The sequence below is a fragment of the Physella acuta genome, unplaced genomic scaffold (assembly GCF_028476545.2).
Source record: "Physella acuta isolate Inbredline_101_S28 unplaced genomic scaffold, ASM2847654v3 ptg001149l, whole genome shotgun sequence".
Taxonomy (NCBI): Eukaryota; Metazoa; Mollusca; class Gastropoda; family Physidae; genus Physella; species Physella acuta.
In genome coordinates, this window is record NW_026732666.1 from 317,684 (window position 1) to 336,053 (window position 18,370).

Sequence of the window (18,370 nt, forward strand, 5' to 3'; positions counted from 1 at the left end):
TCAAAATTTGGTATGGTGCAAAAACTAACGGTATTCACAATAGATTTTTGTTAATAAAATATAAAAAAAAATTTCCAGCGGTTTTTTGCAACAGCCCCAAATAATGAAATATTATGACATAGACATAACAATATACACTATTATTTGCAACTAAAATTGTTAATACAAGTATCATCATATAGAAAATCTAAAAAAAAACCCAATGAACCGTATTTAAAATAATAGTATCTAAGATAAATAATGCTATTAATAAAAAACAATTAAATAAAATTATCTGATATTTAAAAATGAATAGTATTTACATTGCATTTATTGTAAAGTTGACAGTTATGCACAGTTTAGTTTGAAAATTATCAAGTTACATGACGTGTAGAAAAAAAATATCTATGCTTTTCTAAAGTTTTTGCTTGTCACATTTAGTTACATGTTCACACTCTTAGCATTGCCATGTACAAAATTACTCGCTGTATATTGGAGGCATTATCTTTTAGTGTTTTTCTGCTCTAACCATTTGTGATCTAAAATATTTGTTGGTTTTTGCAGTGTTTAATTTAATTACTAATGTATTTTAATATTTAAGTATAAATAAACCCATATTCTGCCGCTAGCTTATTTATATGTATATAGATTCCAAAAAAGTTAAAAGCATACACATTCTGGTTTAATGGCATTCCAAATGTTGAAGCATAAACTAATTGAAAGTGACATGACTCAACAGTTACTGTACTTAATGAGATAACATTGTTATTTTTTTTATCCCAATCACACTCCCTTTCTTGCCAATGGTGCTTGATACATGATACACATAAAATTCACAGTTATAAGAAAACATGAAAACAATTTAGAGTTGACATAAATGCATCCTTAGCCATTATAAAGCCAATTATCAAATACACATATTAAATTTCAAATATGTATCATAAATAATTACATTTAGCATCCCTATCTCTTAATTGTGAAGTGTACAATATCACTCTATAAAGTTTCCTTTAAGCAGAGTGAAAACATTACTTGGATATTCATTGACAATTTTCATACACCATTCTGTTTAATAACTATAATCTTTTATATTTAATTTTCATCATTTCTATCATCTACAATAACTGATACATAGTACCACCTTATTACATCTAGTATGTTTCAGTACTTTTATAATGAAAACTAAAATAATAGCTCAAACAGCTGATGTCACATCATTGTTGACGTACACATTCAGAGAGTCTTCCTGTGGTCCATTCTCACTTGTCTGAATAATTGGCACAATCCTGACATCACCAACATTGTTGTATGAAGATGTCACCTCATGGTATCTTTCCAACACTTTATACAACACTTCATACTGACTCTGTGGAAAGTATTTAATATTATATTCAATTTAAAATTTATATTAATTTTAAGCCAATTAAAAAAAAAATCATTGTATAGAGTTTTTTCATAAATTATTTTAACATTCTTTAATTTATTTCCATTGAAGAGTATAGTAATGTAATATTTACAATTTTAAAAAAGAAATTATTTTAAAACTCTACATAAGTTTAAGTTTCTGGTGGATTTATACTAATGTATTTTATAATTACATAACTTGTTTTCATATTTTTAAAAATTTAACAAAAAGTTTTCTTGAAAAAATAAGTAAATTTTTAATACGAAAAAAATCGACTTTTAAAATATTTACCAATGATGAAATAACTTCTGGCCGTACACTCTTGATAGCCCCAACAACAAGTGGAACAGTTAGACGCTGGTCGTGGTCCATTCTATCCAACAACAGTGTGAGAACACTTGCCAAACCACTCCATTCTGCTCCATCACTAAACATGTCAAGGAACATATTTTTAAGTCTCAATAAGTAAGTATTTTGCCACCTATAATTCTCATTTTTAACAAGTAGGTACATTACGTCTTTTAGTACATGTAAAACCAATTGGAGGTATTTAAACATTACTATGTGTTTGCTTAAATGAACAATAACATTGAAAATGATAACTACCTGCACATGTACAGAATTCTTCCATTAAATTTTGATGCTTGTGATCTGACTTTCTGAATTATTTGATACAGTTTTTTTGGATGCAGTTTTTTTATAGAAGATTTTACAAAAGTCATCGAATGTGTCGCATTTGTCTGAAAAAAAAATTATCGAAAACTTTATTATGTAATATATTTGTGTTTAATTAAACAATCTTAACTAAGCACATTTGCCTGATAAAAAAATCAATGTGAATTACATTTTGTTATATTTAACAATAATAATTCAACATTTTAGTTTAATCTCCCACCCCCAAATCCATATGATACACATATATTTGCCTTTAAAACTAATTGCAATATGTATTAAAACCTACATCAGAGATTTTATTAATAGTCAGTTTCTGCTCGTCCAGGATATTATCTCCCTTGATTTCACTGCTTGAAATCACAAAAGGTTCACATTTTAATGGTTCGGTTGTACTCACAGGTAGGTAATTTCCTAGTGTTTGCTAGAAAAAAACAACAAATAGCATCAAATTGAAGAGCCCAGTGCTAAAAGTACTTAAGTCACATTTTTGTAAAAATCAAACCAAGCATTGATCGTTATTCCTCTAGTTTAACTTTATCTTATAAACAAATAGTGATACTGAAGAATTTATTTAATTTGCTCTTCCAAACAAACAAATAATATAAAAACGTAATGTTTCATAGTAAATTTTAATCTTTGAACTCATTTTTCTCAAAATGTTGTTTTTGTGACTTAAGTACTTTTAGCACTAAGGTCTTCAATTCATAAACTGTATATTTAATTTAAAATAAATTTTACAGCTTTACAGCTAAAGATGAAGTAAACTAATCAGTCAAAAGAAACAGAGTTGCATCCCCTTTTTTAGTCTAGATCTTATGCCATTTTTCTTTCTTAATTTAATTAATATATATACAATTTATGTTCATGTATTTGAGACTGAATTAAACTACAAAATGCATTGTTATTATTATTTTTAATTTTTAAAATAGATTTATAACATTTGTATGAACTAAAAACAAAAAAGTCAAAACCCATGATATACTGAATCATGTAATTGTATAAAAAAAAATAAAAATCAAATAGCCTTATTAAGAATCTTGTGGTTGTAAATAAAATGCACTAAACCACATACGGAATCTTGTGACTGAACATCCCCATCAAACGCCACAGCCAGAGACACTCTGTACTGAGTTACCAGTCTATAAAAGTCAACCACAGTTGAAGGGAGGGGTAGCTGTGTTAAAATTTGATGTCTAGTTTTTCTAAAACTCTGAAAACATCAATTACATTTCAGTGTTATATAACTGAGCTTGAAAGGGTTGGTGGATACAATTGTAGATGTCTACTATAATATTTTCTGGTCTATAAATAATAAAGAAAATTGATATGATAAAATATCATCAAATATGATCAAATACAAAATGTACTGTGTATTGAGATTAAGTAATGTTCATAATTTTGTAAAATAACAAATTTGTAAAAAAAAGGCATACTGGAATTAGAACAGCATTTATATAGTCGCTTGCATTAGCTGTATCTGCAGCAAGCTGTGCTCTGTACATTTCGTCTGAAGAGAAATATTTGATTCTATATTTAACAAACGCTTCTGGAGTTAGTTCTTGTTTTAAGAGAATAAAAAAAAGTAAATAATAGATTTTCTCTATACAAGTTTAATCCTAAATAATTTTGTTTCATACGTGGTAAAATCTGTGTATTTCTGTTCTTCTGTTGCTTGACTGCAGTACTTGTGTTCTGGTAAACATCACCTACATCAGATTCTTTGTGACCATCATCCACATTTTGACACAAGCCACACACTGCCTAGATAATTAAAAGAAATGTTTAACTAGTTATTTATTAATGCACACAAAGTAATCTTTCTGTGAAACTAAAATAGGAAACAATACAGAGGTTAATACAAATTTACATAATTATAAAGGAACATAATTCTTGATGAATAAAAAATAAGCAGCAATGTCTAATCAGTCGACAATGACATTTGCAACGAAAGAATTACAGTACTAAATTGCTTATAAATAAAACAAAATCAACATTACCTCAAATTCTTTCTGCATATGACTTGGACCTGACTTTGTTTTTGTGTGTAGAAATTGAATTCTTTCCCCAACATCACAGGACGCGACAGTTGTTTTCATACACACCAAGGCAACACAAGCTGCCTTATGTAGAAACTCGTACTGTTCCTAAATACAAAACATTGCCTTGTTAAATAGTGTTTAATAATGTATAATGGTAGCTTGCAATTTACTCTAGGTTCAATTAAAAGTATACACTTTCTTTATTTTGTAGATCTTAATTCACTTCAACCAATAACTGTTGCTATTTTTCCTATAAACTACCAGCTCGGAAATCATCTTATGATTGCATTGACAAGCAGCATATTATTTTAGTACGTTAATTGACATGTAACAGTCTTCTTCTTTCTTCTTCTTCGTTCTTAATTTTTAGTGTTGGAAGTGATCGAGCCTTATCTGCTAGAACTCGAGACTTTTTTTTAGAATTAATCGACCATGAGCTTTTTGCCGACTCGACCACGCCTCCATCACAATTAATGATTACGTGTCAACTGGTTATGCGCAATTGACGCCATTGACTCCGATTTCAGCCTGCTTTTCTTTTTAGATTTGGTTCCATAGCCTTTGTCCAACCAAGAACAAACTACAAGGCAGCAGTTGTTTGATTTTGGAGTTGTCTCTCCTAGAAAAGTGGCTGTCCCCAGCTAACGACCTATATACCCGAGATGTAACAGTTAAGGAGTTTGAAAACTGTAAATTTTATTGAAAAATCAAATATTTATTAAAGTTTTACCAACACAACTTACAGCAGTCTGTATCATCAAAACTCTGGCCTGTCTGAGTTTGATTAAAGTTTTACCAACACAACTTACAGCAGTCTGTATCATCAAGACTCTTGCCTGCCTGAGTTTGATTAAAGTTTTACCAACACAACACACAACTTACAGCCGTCTGTATCATCAAGACTCTGGCTGCCTGAGTTTGATTAAAGTTTTACCAACACAACACACAACTTACAGCAGTCTGTATCATCAAGACTCTGGCCTGTCTGAGTTTGATTAAAGTTTTAAAGAAATCCATGCGTCCAGTGTCCTCAGCTTCTTTCATCACGTGACGTAGAGCTATGAAGGTTCCAGTACGCCCCACACCAGCACTGGTTATCGGGAAAAAACAGCAGACATATCTATTTATGTTTTTTTTTAATTTTTCTAATATAAAATAATTTAATCAACATTGAAATAATGTTATAAAAAGTTTAAAGAATTTTTAGTTTTTTTCTACCTGCAATGTACAACAGTAGGTGTGGCTGTGGGCTGTGATGCCACTCTCTGCTCAAACTCTACAAGAGCCCATGGAGTTAATGGAACACCTTGGTCAGGCCATGATGTAAAATGGAATTGTTTCACTGAGTGTGGAGGATGGCCTTTCTGAAGAGATTGTAAATGATCATGATCTTCACCAATTAATTGTTTAACTCATACTATTATATTTTAATTTATATTTTTAATTTCTAACAGATATGGCAATTAGTTTTTTTTAAATATATTGATATATTATATCAACGTATTAAATTTTTAAAATTAATATTTTTAAAAAGTCTACTAATGTATTGGCCTTAATGTGTAATCTAAGAAATATTATATTATTGTAGTGGTTGTATTTAAAATAATACAAAAAAATGAATTATTTGTAAAATAAAGACATATAGTAAATAGACATCTTACAACAATGCACTTCACTAGAATATTTACTGTTGTGGGAATGTATTGCATTATAGTAACAATATAGATAATGTTAATGTAGTATGTTTCCCTAACTCACTTTATTTAGAATAAATTGTCTGATGGTGTAGTCAGCGAACACATCAGTGACTGTCAGTTTGACTGTGATCAGACCAAATGTAGCCTCGTCTTCATCTGGCCAGTACTGCTCACATTTTATCTAGTAATATATTTTTTTCTCAAAATGTATAACAAATTGATGACGTTTTATTTCTATTTCCTTTAATTGATCTAGAACTGTTTTTTATCGATTGTTATAAAATTGAATAAATAATTTTAAAAAATTGATTCAAAAAGATATATAAAACTTGATTGAAAAACATAAAATCGGATTTAGTATAGTATAATACATTTTGGAGACTAAAAATATTTTTCCATCCACAAGATATAAACATGTTACCTTTCCTTCCTCTAAAAGATTAGTCAGCATCACAACTTTATCAACTTTTTGTTCCCATAACATTCTTATAAAGTCATTCAAAATCAAGCGATTGGGTCCTTAAAAAATCCACAAGAACACATTAGTACACAATAGGAACGATACAAACATGGCTTAAAAATCTACAATTTGTAAAATGCTTATCAAGATTCACCTTGAGATGCTATAAATCTTTCCTCATTTTTATATCCCTGAAAAATTATAATGAAAATTTAAAATATATGTTTTCAGTTCTCTTTTAAAAAATATAGTAGAAACAAAGTACACTTTCGAAGTTTTGAGTAGATAGTTTTAAAATGTAAACAGTTTAAACAACCTCAACATAACAAGCATTAATATAGTCGCCTTCATGGTCATCTGTTTTTATTTGAAGATGGACTCTTGAATGGTCATCTGAAAATTGAGAATGGTAATGTATATATAATGTGCTTAAATATTATAAAAATGACTGATTTATTTATTTGCAAGCATAAATATAAAGATCAACGATAAAATATTATTTTTATGCTTTAGGAATATTAACTTACAGGCACAAATGTCCTTGAATCTGTTTTTGTGTTTGTTTAACTCACTTAACCCAACACTTTTTGAAACATCTTTGGGAGCTGGTACACTCTGGTAAACATTAATATGTATATATATATATATATATATATATATATATATATATATATACATATGCCTACTATTAAAATCAACAGCGGATATATGTGTTGCCCAAAAAATACTTTCTAAAATATAATCACCTTAAACTGTTGTTCAAAGAACTGTTTATTATGAGTGCTCATAAAATCACTTAGTTCTTTGATAGCAATGGATGTATCTACTTTGACAGAAATAATATTGTAGTATCCACTATTGGAATCAACTACTTGCTTCGTTGTTTCCTTGTCATCAAACTGAGCTGTATAGAAAGGAAATAAAACATTGTATTGATGATTTGTTAAGAGAGTAGGTAAAAGACACATTTTAGTTTTTAAAAAATGTAAACCGTTGGCTAACTTCAAACTTGTGGGGAAAACCGGTTCATTCGAAATTTAGTGATGACTTGTTCTTTAAGGGAGTTTTGAGAACAAATGTCATTTTCTTTTTAAAAAGGAATTCATAAGACTAAATTTAGAGGTTATTTTAAATTTTTAAAGATTTCTTTTCAAAATGGAGCTGTGAATCTAATGTCGATTTGGAATTGTTGGCAAGTAGGTTGTAATAGTAAACATTTTGGTTTTTTTGTTCCAACTTAATAGTAAATACTTAATTAGAAATTCGTCAAAAACGCAACCGTTCTTGTATAATGCTGTTAAGATAGAGACATCACTAAATATTTAACGAAATAAATTAATGTAAAAATCGGGCGATTGGGTATGAACTTCATTTTGTAATTCAGGTGTTTCGAGGAACCGGCAAAACGGACGACACTTTAGCATATACGTGTATGCAGACTTAGGCAACGATACAGAAGCATGCAAAAAAACATCCCCCAAAAATGTTAACAGAAATGTCAACATGCCTGTAGTGGAAGCTAAGATCGTATTCTCATTACTGTCATGGCGAGGCATATAGCTGTGATCATCCTCTGTTTTGTCAAGATCTACTTCTCTTATCTTAGGTCTTTGTTTGCCGTGCCTTCTTCTTTAAATAAATAAGTCCATACGGAGAAAGTTGAGGTAAAGTTAATTAAAAAGAAAACAATGCTTACTAAATATTTGAAAAACATGTGTTAGCTTTAAATTCATTGCAATGTTAAATCTCCAAATTTTAAAATTTACAAATTTACACATTCGTTACATGTTATTTTGGAAGTTTGAATTTAACTGTTTCTAATTACTTAGATTGCCATTATATATTTTTAACTGATAAGCTTTTAGTCTGGTTTATAAGAATACCAGATGTATTCATAGCTCTGCTCCTTTACTCTAATGTTTGTTAGGGTAGGCGTACATACAATTTTTAATGGCAATAACATACACATAATTTGTATAGGCTATAGCTTGAACTAAGTTCCACCAATCTACTAGTACCTACCTGTAAAATATTATTACAGCAGTAGTACACGCCGCTGCAAGAACTAACACAACCACCACAACAGCAGCTACGCTTGTTGAACTACTGTCCTCATTTACACTTGCAGTTTGTGCTGTTAGATTACAACATGTTTCGGTCAGAGTTTCTTCCAGGTTTCTTCCACCCGAACGAAATGAAATGTATATAATTTATATAGAAAATATATACTTTTAACAGTGTCCGCCCCCCCCCCCGAATAAAGTCTACCGCCCCCCCCCCCCCGAAAATTTCAAGTGCCCCCCGGAGAAAAAAGTCTGGAAGAAACACTGGTTTCGCTCATTTACAGAAAAGGTTTACATATATAAATAGAAGATTGTAGCTATAAGCTACACAGGAACAGCTTCGTAACAAATAAAGTCGCATTACTAATAACTCTAAACTTAAATTTAGACTATGACCACCTTTCTCCGTTTTCAGTTAACCGTTTAAATGTGTTCAGAGCACATTTCGTTCCCTATTTCCCATAATCACACTTTTATGTATAAAAAAATTAATGAGCTGTATGAAAGTGTATTAAAAAATGTACGCCTACATTTATGATGATGTTGTTTTTATTTTAATAGGTTCGCATTGAATAAAAATAATAACTACTTTCTGAACAATCGTATCCTTTGTATCCTGCTTTACAACCCCTTAAACAAGTGCCGTTAACTGCGTTACACACGTCCTCAATGCAGTTCTTGTTGCATGTTGTAGTGCAGTTAATGCCATAATTTCCTTCATCACATTCTGAAATATGTCGTAGAAAATTGAACGTTTACAAATAAATTAAGACTATGCAACAAATAAAAGCAACTGTAATCAATAGTCGTGTTTATTATTATTTTCTGAAATTTAGTTCCTGAAAAATGGGCAGCAAAAACAATTCACATAACTGCATACGAGTAGTTTTACTCTAGAGTGAAGTTAAGCTGAAACAAGAAGCAAATGTATCAGCTGCAATTTTTAAAAGCGATTAATAAACAAAGACATAATTTTAGTTTTTTTATCAAAGCAATAATGAGAAATCAAAGTTTAGGTAATCAGAGTTAGCCAAAAAGTGTCCATTTGTGCAAATATTATTTTAATCCACCTATACATTTTGCACCCTCCCCCCACGCCGTGGTAATAGCCTTAAAATGTTCACAACTAATACTAACGATAACTATCTATAGTCGGCTATTAATATAGAATCATAGATGGATGTAAAATTGTTTTCTCTATAATGTGCATATTAAGGTCTTGTTGTCACCAGCCCCCCCCCCCCCCCCCGTCGGGATTGTCTATTTGTACTTAAGTTACTGCCTACCTCTAATAAACCATTCATTGAACTGGCAAAAAGCATATTTAGTCCATACATTTTTCTATTTTTTTGCCCTGATGTCACCTCATTAAATGGTGTCACCCTGTACGGTCCGCTCCCCCCGTCCACACCTCGGACAATTTCTCCCCTTCCATAGTATATTTATAGACCTATCAATAGATTTTAAATCGGCTAGCACTACCTTATCAATAAGGTTTTGTTAGTTCACAATTTCTTAATAATTCCAACATTTATATATTATATTGAAATTACCTTCAGTACACAAAGGAGGTTTAAACCCTGTCATACAACCTCCATCACACGTGCCGTCCTTATGGTTACAGCTGTCTTTGTTAGAGCAGTTCACACTACAAGAATGTCGGCAGTCAACACCCCATGTACCTGCACTACACTCTGAAATATAGTGAGGTACAATCTATATATATAATTCTCTTCTTGGAGACGCTAGAAAACACCAAGCTGTAAGCGCGCTCCCTACCACCCCACCCCTACATGGTCTGGTGAGTTGTGGTTCACGCTAAATGTTTACAATCGTCGAGCCGTGTTTAGTGACAGCTATTAGGGGCAGATAATTTAGTTTAAAATGATTTTAAACTTAGGGGAGGTAACTAAGAGGAGGCTGTATTCACGTGGAAGGGGGGGGGTAGGGTAGGGGTTGGGGGAAAGGAGGGTGGGGGTAGTATCGTTCTTAACGACCTACTAATAGTATTTTAAAGCAAATATTTTCAGTGGCAGCATTGGTACTGTCGAATTCACAAATTATGAATTACTGAAAAGTAAAAAATAAAACAACTAAATAGCGGCATATGATATGCCGCAGGTCGGCTCGTACATCTTAATACATTTCTGTTGTTTACGTGTTGAAGCAGCCAAACGTTACTTTTCATTGTAATATTTAACGTTCTGACTTGACATTGCAGTTCTTGTAAAAAATATATTAAAAACTTCTATAAACTTTATTTTAAAAACACGTTATTGACTCTATATAACCAGTGACACATCCATTTGGAACCTATCTACTAGAACAGCGAACAGCATGTACTGCTGCACTTGATGTCCAATGTATCGTGTACATACAGTAGGTCTTAGTGGAGTAGCAGAGAGAATTTGGAGTGTTTGTGCTATAGATAGTCCCCTATAGATCATACTACGCCCTTACATGACAAAGTAATGTATTGGATAAATAACTTCGATTGTGAAAAGAATTTTGAATGATTGTGTGCGTTTTGTTTTTCTTTATTGAAGTTATTTTAGGTGTTTTATTTGGCAGCTCAATAATCCCTAAAAAATAATGGAGAAGAAGAAGGAATAAAACTGTCCAAGTAGTACTAAAAGCAATGTACTGCAGTAATTGAGGCATAGAATGCAATTCTAAAATTGTCAGAATCAGCTACGACAGAGCCTGTATCAGAAGAAAGTGGCATCTTAACCTCTCGGCGCAAATCCATAGATAAACTAGGCACATAGACAAAATTTGTTATGACTTTTTAAAATACGTTGCAATTAATTTATACAATAGCATTTTTAAGCAAACTCTAAAAAAATATATATGTACTATCAACTGATATTTTTAGACTGAATCAAATCAGACACCATACAAAATATGCTCTATTAAATAATATTGAATCAATGTATTGAATTTTAGCTGCAATTCTGAGAAAAGACTTTGTATAGATACAATTATAACGATTGTAATATTCTATGTTCTCATTTAACAAACACGTACGTACCTTGTGAACATTGATTCCCTTGGAAACCTTGTTTACAACCATTCAAACAAGTGCCAATAACCGAATGACAAATTTCATTAAGACAGTTACTGTTACAGGTTTTAGAACAGTTGACACCCCACATTCTGTTGTTGCATTCTGAAATATATTATAGATAGGTGATTATATAATAGTAAAATGATACAATAAAGTAATGAATACCACACTAGTTAGTAATTCTTTATATTATTTGGTCAATGGAGTTTAGTTTAGATCTTGAAAACTGTAGATGAAAAAAATTAAAGCAGAGGCCACAAAAGACATGCAGAAGAAGGAAAATTATTAGCTAGACTTTACAAAAGTGATTTAAGGAATGCTAATTTCTTTTTTTCTTTCCAAAAAGATGTTTTACCTTCAATACACAAAGGAGGTTTAAACCCTTCAACACAACCTCCATCACACGTGCCGTTCTTATGGTTACAGCTGTCTTTGTTAGAACAGTTCACACTACAAGAGTTTCGGCAGTCATCACCCCATGTACCTGCACTACACTCTGAAATATAGTAACGCGTAGTACACTGATTTCATACATTTCTGTTGTTTACCTGTTCAAGCAGCTAAACGTTACTTTTCATTGTAAAATTTAACGTTCTGGTTGATATTGTAGTTCTTGTAAAAATATGTATTAAAAAACGTATATAAACTTTATTTAAAAAACACGTTATTGACTCTATAAACCAGCGACGCATCCATTTGGAACTCCACTATTAGAACAGTACTCCTTCGATTAATGTCCAATGTATCGTGTACACACTGTAGGTATTAGTGGAGTAGCAGAGAGAATTGGAGTGTTTGTGCTATTGATCGACCCATATAGATTAAATAACACACTTACATGAACAAAGTAATGTATTGGATTAATAACTTCGATTTTGAAAAAAATATTGAATTATTTTGTGCGGTTTTTATTTTCATTGTTGAAGTTATTTTAGGTGTTTCACTTGGAAGCTTAATAATTCATGAAAAAAATAATGGAGGAGAAGAAGGAATAAAACTGTCCAAGTAGTACTAAAAGCAATGTACTGCAATAATTGAGGCATAGATTGCAATTCTAAAATTGTCAGGATCAGCCACGACAGAGCCTGTATCAAAAGAAAATGGCATCTTAACTTCTGGGCGCATAACCATAGTCAAACTAGGCACATAGACAAAATGGTTATGACTATTTATAATACGTTGCAATTAATTTATACAATAACATTTTTAAGCAAACTCTAAAAAATATATGTACTATCAACTGATATTTTATAGACTGAATCAAATCAGACACCATACAGAATATGCTCTATTAAATAATATTGAATCAATGTATTGAATTTTAGCTGCAATTCTGACAAAAGATTTTGTATAGATACAATTATAACGTTTGTAATATTCTATGTTCTCATTTAACAAACACGTACGTACCTTGTGAACATTGATTCCCTTGGAAACCTTGTTTACAACCAATCAAACAATTGCCATTAACCGAATGACAAATTTCATTAAGACAGTTACTGTTACAGGTTTTAGAACAGCTGACACCCCACGTTCTGTTGTTACAAACTGAAATATATTATAGATAGGTGATTATATAATAGTAAAATGATACAATAAAGTAATGAATACCACACTAGTTAGTAATTCTTAATATTATTTGGTCAATGGAGTTTAGTTTAGATCTTGAAAACTATAGATGAAAAAAAAAATTAAAGTAGAGACCACAAAAGGCATGCAGAAGAAGGAAAATTATTAGCTAGATTTTTACAAAAGTGATTTAAGGAATGCTAATTTCTTTTTTCTTTCCAAAAAGATGTTTTACCTTCAATACACAAAGGAGGTTTAAACCCTTCAACACAACCTCCATCACACGTGCCGTCCTTATGGTTACAGCTGTCTTTGTTAAAACAGTTCACACTACAAGAGTTTCGGCAGTCAACGCCCCATGTTCCAGCACTGCACTCTAAAATACAATTTTAACACTTTGCTTACGCTATTCATCTCAACATAACAAACATTAGTTCAAACAGATAGAGGTTGAATTCAATCATTGTTTCTTCCAGACATTTTTCTCCGGGGGGGGGGGGGGCACTTGAAATCTTCGGGGGGGGGGGGGGGGGGGCGGGGTAAACTTTCTTTGGGGGGGGGGGGGGGCGGACACTGTTAAAAGTATATATTTTCTATATAAATTTTATAAATTTCATTTCGTTCGGGTGGGAGGTAAAATTTTTTCGGGGGGGGGGGGGGGGGCTGCGCCCACCCGAAGAGATGCCTGGAAGAAACTTTGAATTCAATGTTAAAATATATAATTTTAAACCCCTTTGATTTTTCTCTCACCAGTCTGACATCCTTCAAATGTGTAGCCTGGAGCACAGCCAGATGGACAGGTACCAGTGTCCACGTGACATTGTTCATTGTTGACACAGTTACATTCTTTAGTACAGTCTAGGCCGTATTTGTTCTTTGGGCATATGTTGACTGGAGAAATACAAGCGTCGACATTGAGCATCTAATAGACTTACATTATGTCATTATTTAGACAATTTTAGAGTTTTTATCAGTGACGTATTCTAACAGTTACAATAGGAAGTAAAAGAGAGTTTAGCGTTTATAACTTGCACTCAATTTAAGTAGTTTCAAAGAAAATCCGTGGTTTTAATCAAAGACACATGAGCAACACGTTAATTATTTTAGTTGAAAATATATAACTATGCTGCAAACCTCCATAAATTTCGGCCTCACAAAAATTTAAATATTCTTCATCTAATGTGACGTTGACACGAGCAACATCACGTGATCCAGATACAACAGTGTGGACTAGTGCCAGTGTCTTAGGAGCCGTGTATGTGAACACTTGGTCACTTTTGTTGTTCCAACTTGTTAGTTTAAACCCACTGATTCTTTCTGGACAGCAAGGTTTGGCTAATTAAAATACAAATACAGAATCCAATTAGTTATAGGAAACAGTTTTAATCTGAAAATTTAAATACAGTTTTAGTCAATGTGCAAGAAACTCTCTGAACTTGTTAGTGAAAACCCATTGATTCTATTTGGGCAGCAAGGTTGAGCTAATATAAAAGAAAAATTCAAAATCAAATCAGTTTCAATCTCTATATTATTGTGCAGCTCACGGGCACTATGATAGAAATTATGTTTTCTTCTAGTCTGTGTTCAAACAGACAACAATCAGCGCAGTGCACGCCCCCGCGCTTTAATGCGGTCGACGAAGAAAGACTGATGAAATATTTCAAGATAGTTTCATCAATACATTAGCAAAACTGTATTTTTAACCCTTTGAGGTCCAAGAAACATATTTGTCCCAAAATTTTAAATCAACACCAAACGAAATTAAAATAACTTAATGCTGTCGAATTTGGTTCCAAACATTTATTATATCATATACTTTATAGAGATAATTTTGGTTTCAGCATATATGAAACAATTTTGTTGCCATATTTATAGAAACTTTCCATTTTTACATCAATGGCAAAGCAAAAATATAAATTTTTATATATGAAATACTAAGTTCAAATTAGAGAAATTATTGGAGGTTTTTTAAAGGTATACTATTTAGGTATTATTTTTACATGTGTTGTTTCTAATAGGTTTTCTTGTTTCGAAAAACAAGTAAATTTGTTGCTAGGGACGCAAAAGTCCCATTGGTCCGGAAGGGACTGTTTCATTGATATCGCTAATTTCTTTTTGCAGTAGAATAAAAATATTCGCATAGCGTTTTTTACCATCACCGAACAAAAAATTAAGCAAATACTATTTATAGATATTAATGACAATGAAAACAACTGGATATTTGATGAAAAAGATGTCGCTTTTTTAAAATTATAAATAGAAACATAAAAAATCCCAATCCCAATCCCTGTCCTTGTACATTTCCTTCAACCCTTATCCCTATCACTAATCTTATTTCTATTGTTATAGCTATAGCTATCCATATCTCCCTATCTCTTTCCCTATTACAGTTCATTTTTCCTAATGTGTATTCATTTCCCGATCTATTTCCTACTCCATTTCATTTTCCCTATCACTATCTCTATCTGTTACCTATTCCTGAAGCTATCCCTTTTCTACTCCTTATCACTATCATTATTTTAAACCCATCCGTATCCGTATTTCTATCCATATTCCATTTAATCTCCTAGAACATTATCCCTATCGATTTCCGTATATATTTCCATCCGATTTCCATTACCCATCAATATCCTCTTCCTTTCTAATTCCTGTAATTATACCTTTGCTACGCTTGTAGCTGTACACGTTACTAAACATGTACAAATTATTACTTTATCTCTTTATATAAATAAAAGGTGGGTGATTGTGGGTAATGTCCTCTTTCAGTTGGTTGGATGGGGGTTATATGCTAGAGGTTATGTGTTGGGAGTAATTGATTTTAGGAGGTATTGACGTGGGGGGGGGGGGGAATGCCCGCGATCAAATAACAAGTTCTTAAGGTCAATCTTTCGACACATTCTTATTACCCTGTCCCTTACCGCTTGTTACACATCTTAAACATATCGCCCTTACAGACATTTAATTTAAACTGAGCTAACGGTCATGAATTAATTTATAACACTTAAGCAATTGTTTATTGACCTATTTCAAATCTCACTTCATCATATACGCCAATTTATAAAGCACTAATATTCCGCACTATTATACACATGGCAACTCGGAATATAGAAATGATTTTTAATTACTTAAACTTTTAAAATAGAATAGAATCTCTTAGAAAAAAAAAATTGCGCACCAAGCGAACGCCATAACAAAATGTGCATAATAGTGCGGAATATTATTAGTACTTTATAAATTTATATGCGTTTTTTTTTTTGAGAAATCGGTTCAACAGGAATTACTCAAAATTTGATAGTAGAGGATTAGATCTTTTACTTACATGTGAAAGTTCATTTATCTATCTGAAATAGTACTCAAGTTATAGGCTTTTGAAAAATTCAAAGTATAAAAAGTAGCATTTCCGGTTATCGGAAATCGCTCAAAAGTTGCTAACATATCTATGAGTTTGATAAAATACTTATTAATGAAATTTCATCAACCTAGTTGTAACGGTACTCAGGTTATCGTGTTTACAGACAGGCACACACACACACACATACACACAGACTTACAGACAAGATTGCTAAAATATGTTTTTCCGACTCAGTGAGGTGTAAAACGTCGAGATTTGTAAAAATCTCGATTTTTTTTTTGCACGATTACAAGACTTTCTCAAGTAAAAATGAATTAAAAATCAAGAATATATCCCTAGTTGCCCCCCCCCCCCCCTCGTAGAGATATATAATAATCTTCGAGAAAGTTTAGGGGAGATCACTCCCGCTTCATTTAATATAAAGTTAGACGAAAGATAGATATGTAATCTACTATCATCATTAATAATGTACACATAATTAGATGAATAAATGAAATAATTGGATGAAAATAAGTTCTATTACTTATTAATACACGATTTAAAAAAATATATATATATATTTAATACAGGTAATGCTTCTGTAAAATAAAAATAAAATACTCACGATAAGTCTTTGAATCCCACCTACTGTATAAAACATATCTGTTGACACTGTATGCTTCACCACTGAAATTAACTGTCCAGTAATGAGGTGTTCCTTTTGATATCTGTTTGTCGGTATGTATACACGACTTCTGGTACCAATCACTTGTTCTGTTACCGTCTACAGCATTAGAAGCGTTTGAAGAAATTCCATACGTACTGTCTTGAACAGCAGGTTGTTGAACTGCAACATTCCTACCTGGATTGTTTTTTAAAGTCTGTTTATTAATTTGGTAATACTTGATAAATAATGTTTATTTAATAACTTTAATAAAATACAACAAGGTCAATTAAAATCTTACTAGACTGATAATTACCTCCATTGACGTAAATAGAGCAGACATCCCTTACATTTTCCCCTGTCAAAACTAGACTTGTCATATTTACTGGTGTCCGACATCTGAACTCAACCGTGTCATGGCTGATAGCTGATTGGTAAATAGAGTCACATGTAGAGTTTCCGTAAGTGATGTTGATCGTTAGGTTTGACGTCAGATATTTTGCTGAAACAAGATTTAAACAGGATTGATTAGATTGCCATGGTACATAATGTTTGAAATTCGGAAATCTCAATTTTTTTTTTAATTGTGTAAGAAGGCCCATGACTACAACCAAAACACCATTAATCGCAATGTAACGAAACGATAAGTTATGATCACACCCCATTGTATTTGATATGTGGACGATCCCTAAGCGGTGCTTACGGTATCATACATTATGCGTTATTAAATGTTTACAATAATACCTATTTAAAATTAAGAATGCAATTCTAAAATATTTTTTCACTTGATTTATTCTTTAGCTTTTTTGTCAGTGTAACAATGTAAATTACGTCCTATAATGAAGCTCCGACGTTCTTTGTCCGAATTAAAGTAATCAAACGTTTTATAATCCTAGATCAATTACTTGTTTATTTTATAACTTCAGTTATTAAAGGCGATTGTCCATTGCCAAATTGGTATTTTTGAGTATAAATTCTGTAAGTTAAACCCATTGATTGTCTTTCTTTGAGGACAGCTTAAACCCCCTAATTGAATTTTAGTAACTACACTTACTTTACCTAGTTTAAATAATGTAGGGTGATGATGAAATCATAAGAAAAGCTAATTTTTGCTCTCAAGTATTGTATACATTCATTTAAAAAAAATTAAGCCTTGAAATTTGATGAAAAACAGACTTTGACTTGTACAGAGTATAACGAAAACTAACGAAGATATTCAAATAAAACTTAGCACCAACATTATTTATTCCCTTAAAAATATAATGAACTAAAAAAATAAAATTGGCATTTCAAATTTTTTTTTTTTTTTTACATTTTTAGTCACCGGGCTGAAAATTGACAAGTGTGGGGTCCAGGAAAAAATTGTTTTAAAAAATCTATAATAAATACTGCTATTATTTTAGTTCAATGTGTTCTTCTAG

The 18,370-nt window shown here is 31.7% G+C and overlaps 2 protein-coding genes across 2 annotated transcripts; both read right to left on the minus strand.

Annotated features, from left to right (window-relative positions):
- Positions 1–1,030: 1,030 nt before the first annotated feature.
- LOC131956446 (uncharacterized) lies at positions 1,031–2,110 on the minus strand. The gene is made up of 3 exons (XM_059320888.1): positions 1,991–2,110; positions 1,676–1,811; positions 1,031–1,345 (listed from the first exon to the last, which is right to left on the minus strand). Exons 1-3 carry the CDS (start codon positions 2,104–2,106, stop codon positions 1,175–1,177), a joined length of 423 nt encoding a protein of 140 aa, XP_059176871.1. The 5' UTR covers positions 2,107–2,110; the 3' UTR covers positions 1,031–1,174.
- Positions 2,111–2,184: 74 nt separating this feature from the next.
- LOC131956425 (receptor-type tyrosine-protein phosphatase epsilon-like) lies at positions 2,185–17,329 on the minus strand. Its single transcript, XM_059320861.1, has 24 exons — positions 17,266–17,329; positions 16,935–17,147; positions 14,089–14,289; positions 13,705–13,845; positions 11,741–11,881; positions 11,350–11,487; positions 9,872–10,012; positions 8,908–9,045; positions 8,278–8,389; positions 7,763–7,884; positions 7,002–7,159; positions 6,783–6,870; positions 6,572–6,648; positions 6,410–6,446; positions 6,217–6,314; positions 5,857–5,976; positions 5,317–5,462; positions 5,053–5,188; positions 4,057–4,203; positions 3,697–3,820; positions 3,493–3,566; positions 3,132–3,269; positions 2,346–2,480; positions 2,185–2,202 (listed from the first exon to the last, which is right to left on the minus strand). Exons 1-24 carry the CDS (start codon positions 17,327–17,329, stop codon positions 2,185–2,187), a joined length of 2,907 nt encoding a protein of 968 aa, XP_059176844.1.
- Between the last annotated feature and the right edge of the window lie 1,041 nt (positions 17,330–18,370).

Bases quoted from the DNA above. Each gene is read 5' to 3' on its own strand.
- LOC131956425 (XM_059320861.1), bottom strand. From the start codon at position 17,329: ATGACAAGTCTAGTTTTGACAGGGGAAAATGTAAGGGATGTCTGCTCT. The intron at 9,046-9,871 runs GTAATTTCAATA...GACATATTTCAG, and splicing joins ACCTCCTTTGTGTACTGAAG to AATGTGATGAAGGAAATTAT. The intron at 6,871-7,001 runs GTGATTATATTT...AATGTTTACCAG, and splicing joins TCTTTGAACAACAGTTTAAG to AGTGTACCAGCTCCCAAAGA.
- LOC131956446 (XM_059320888.1), bottom strand. From the start codon at position 2,106: ATGACTTTTGTAAAATCTTCTATAAAAAAACTGCATCCAAAAAAACTG. The intron at 1,812-1,990 runs GTAGTTATCATT...TGACATGTTTAG, and splicing joins AGAATTCTGTACATGTGCAG to TGATGGAGCAGAATGGAGTG. The intron at 1,346-1,675 runs GTAAATATTTTA...TACTTTCCACAG, and splicing joins CAGAAGTTATTTCATCATTG to AGTCAGTATGAAGTGTTGTA.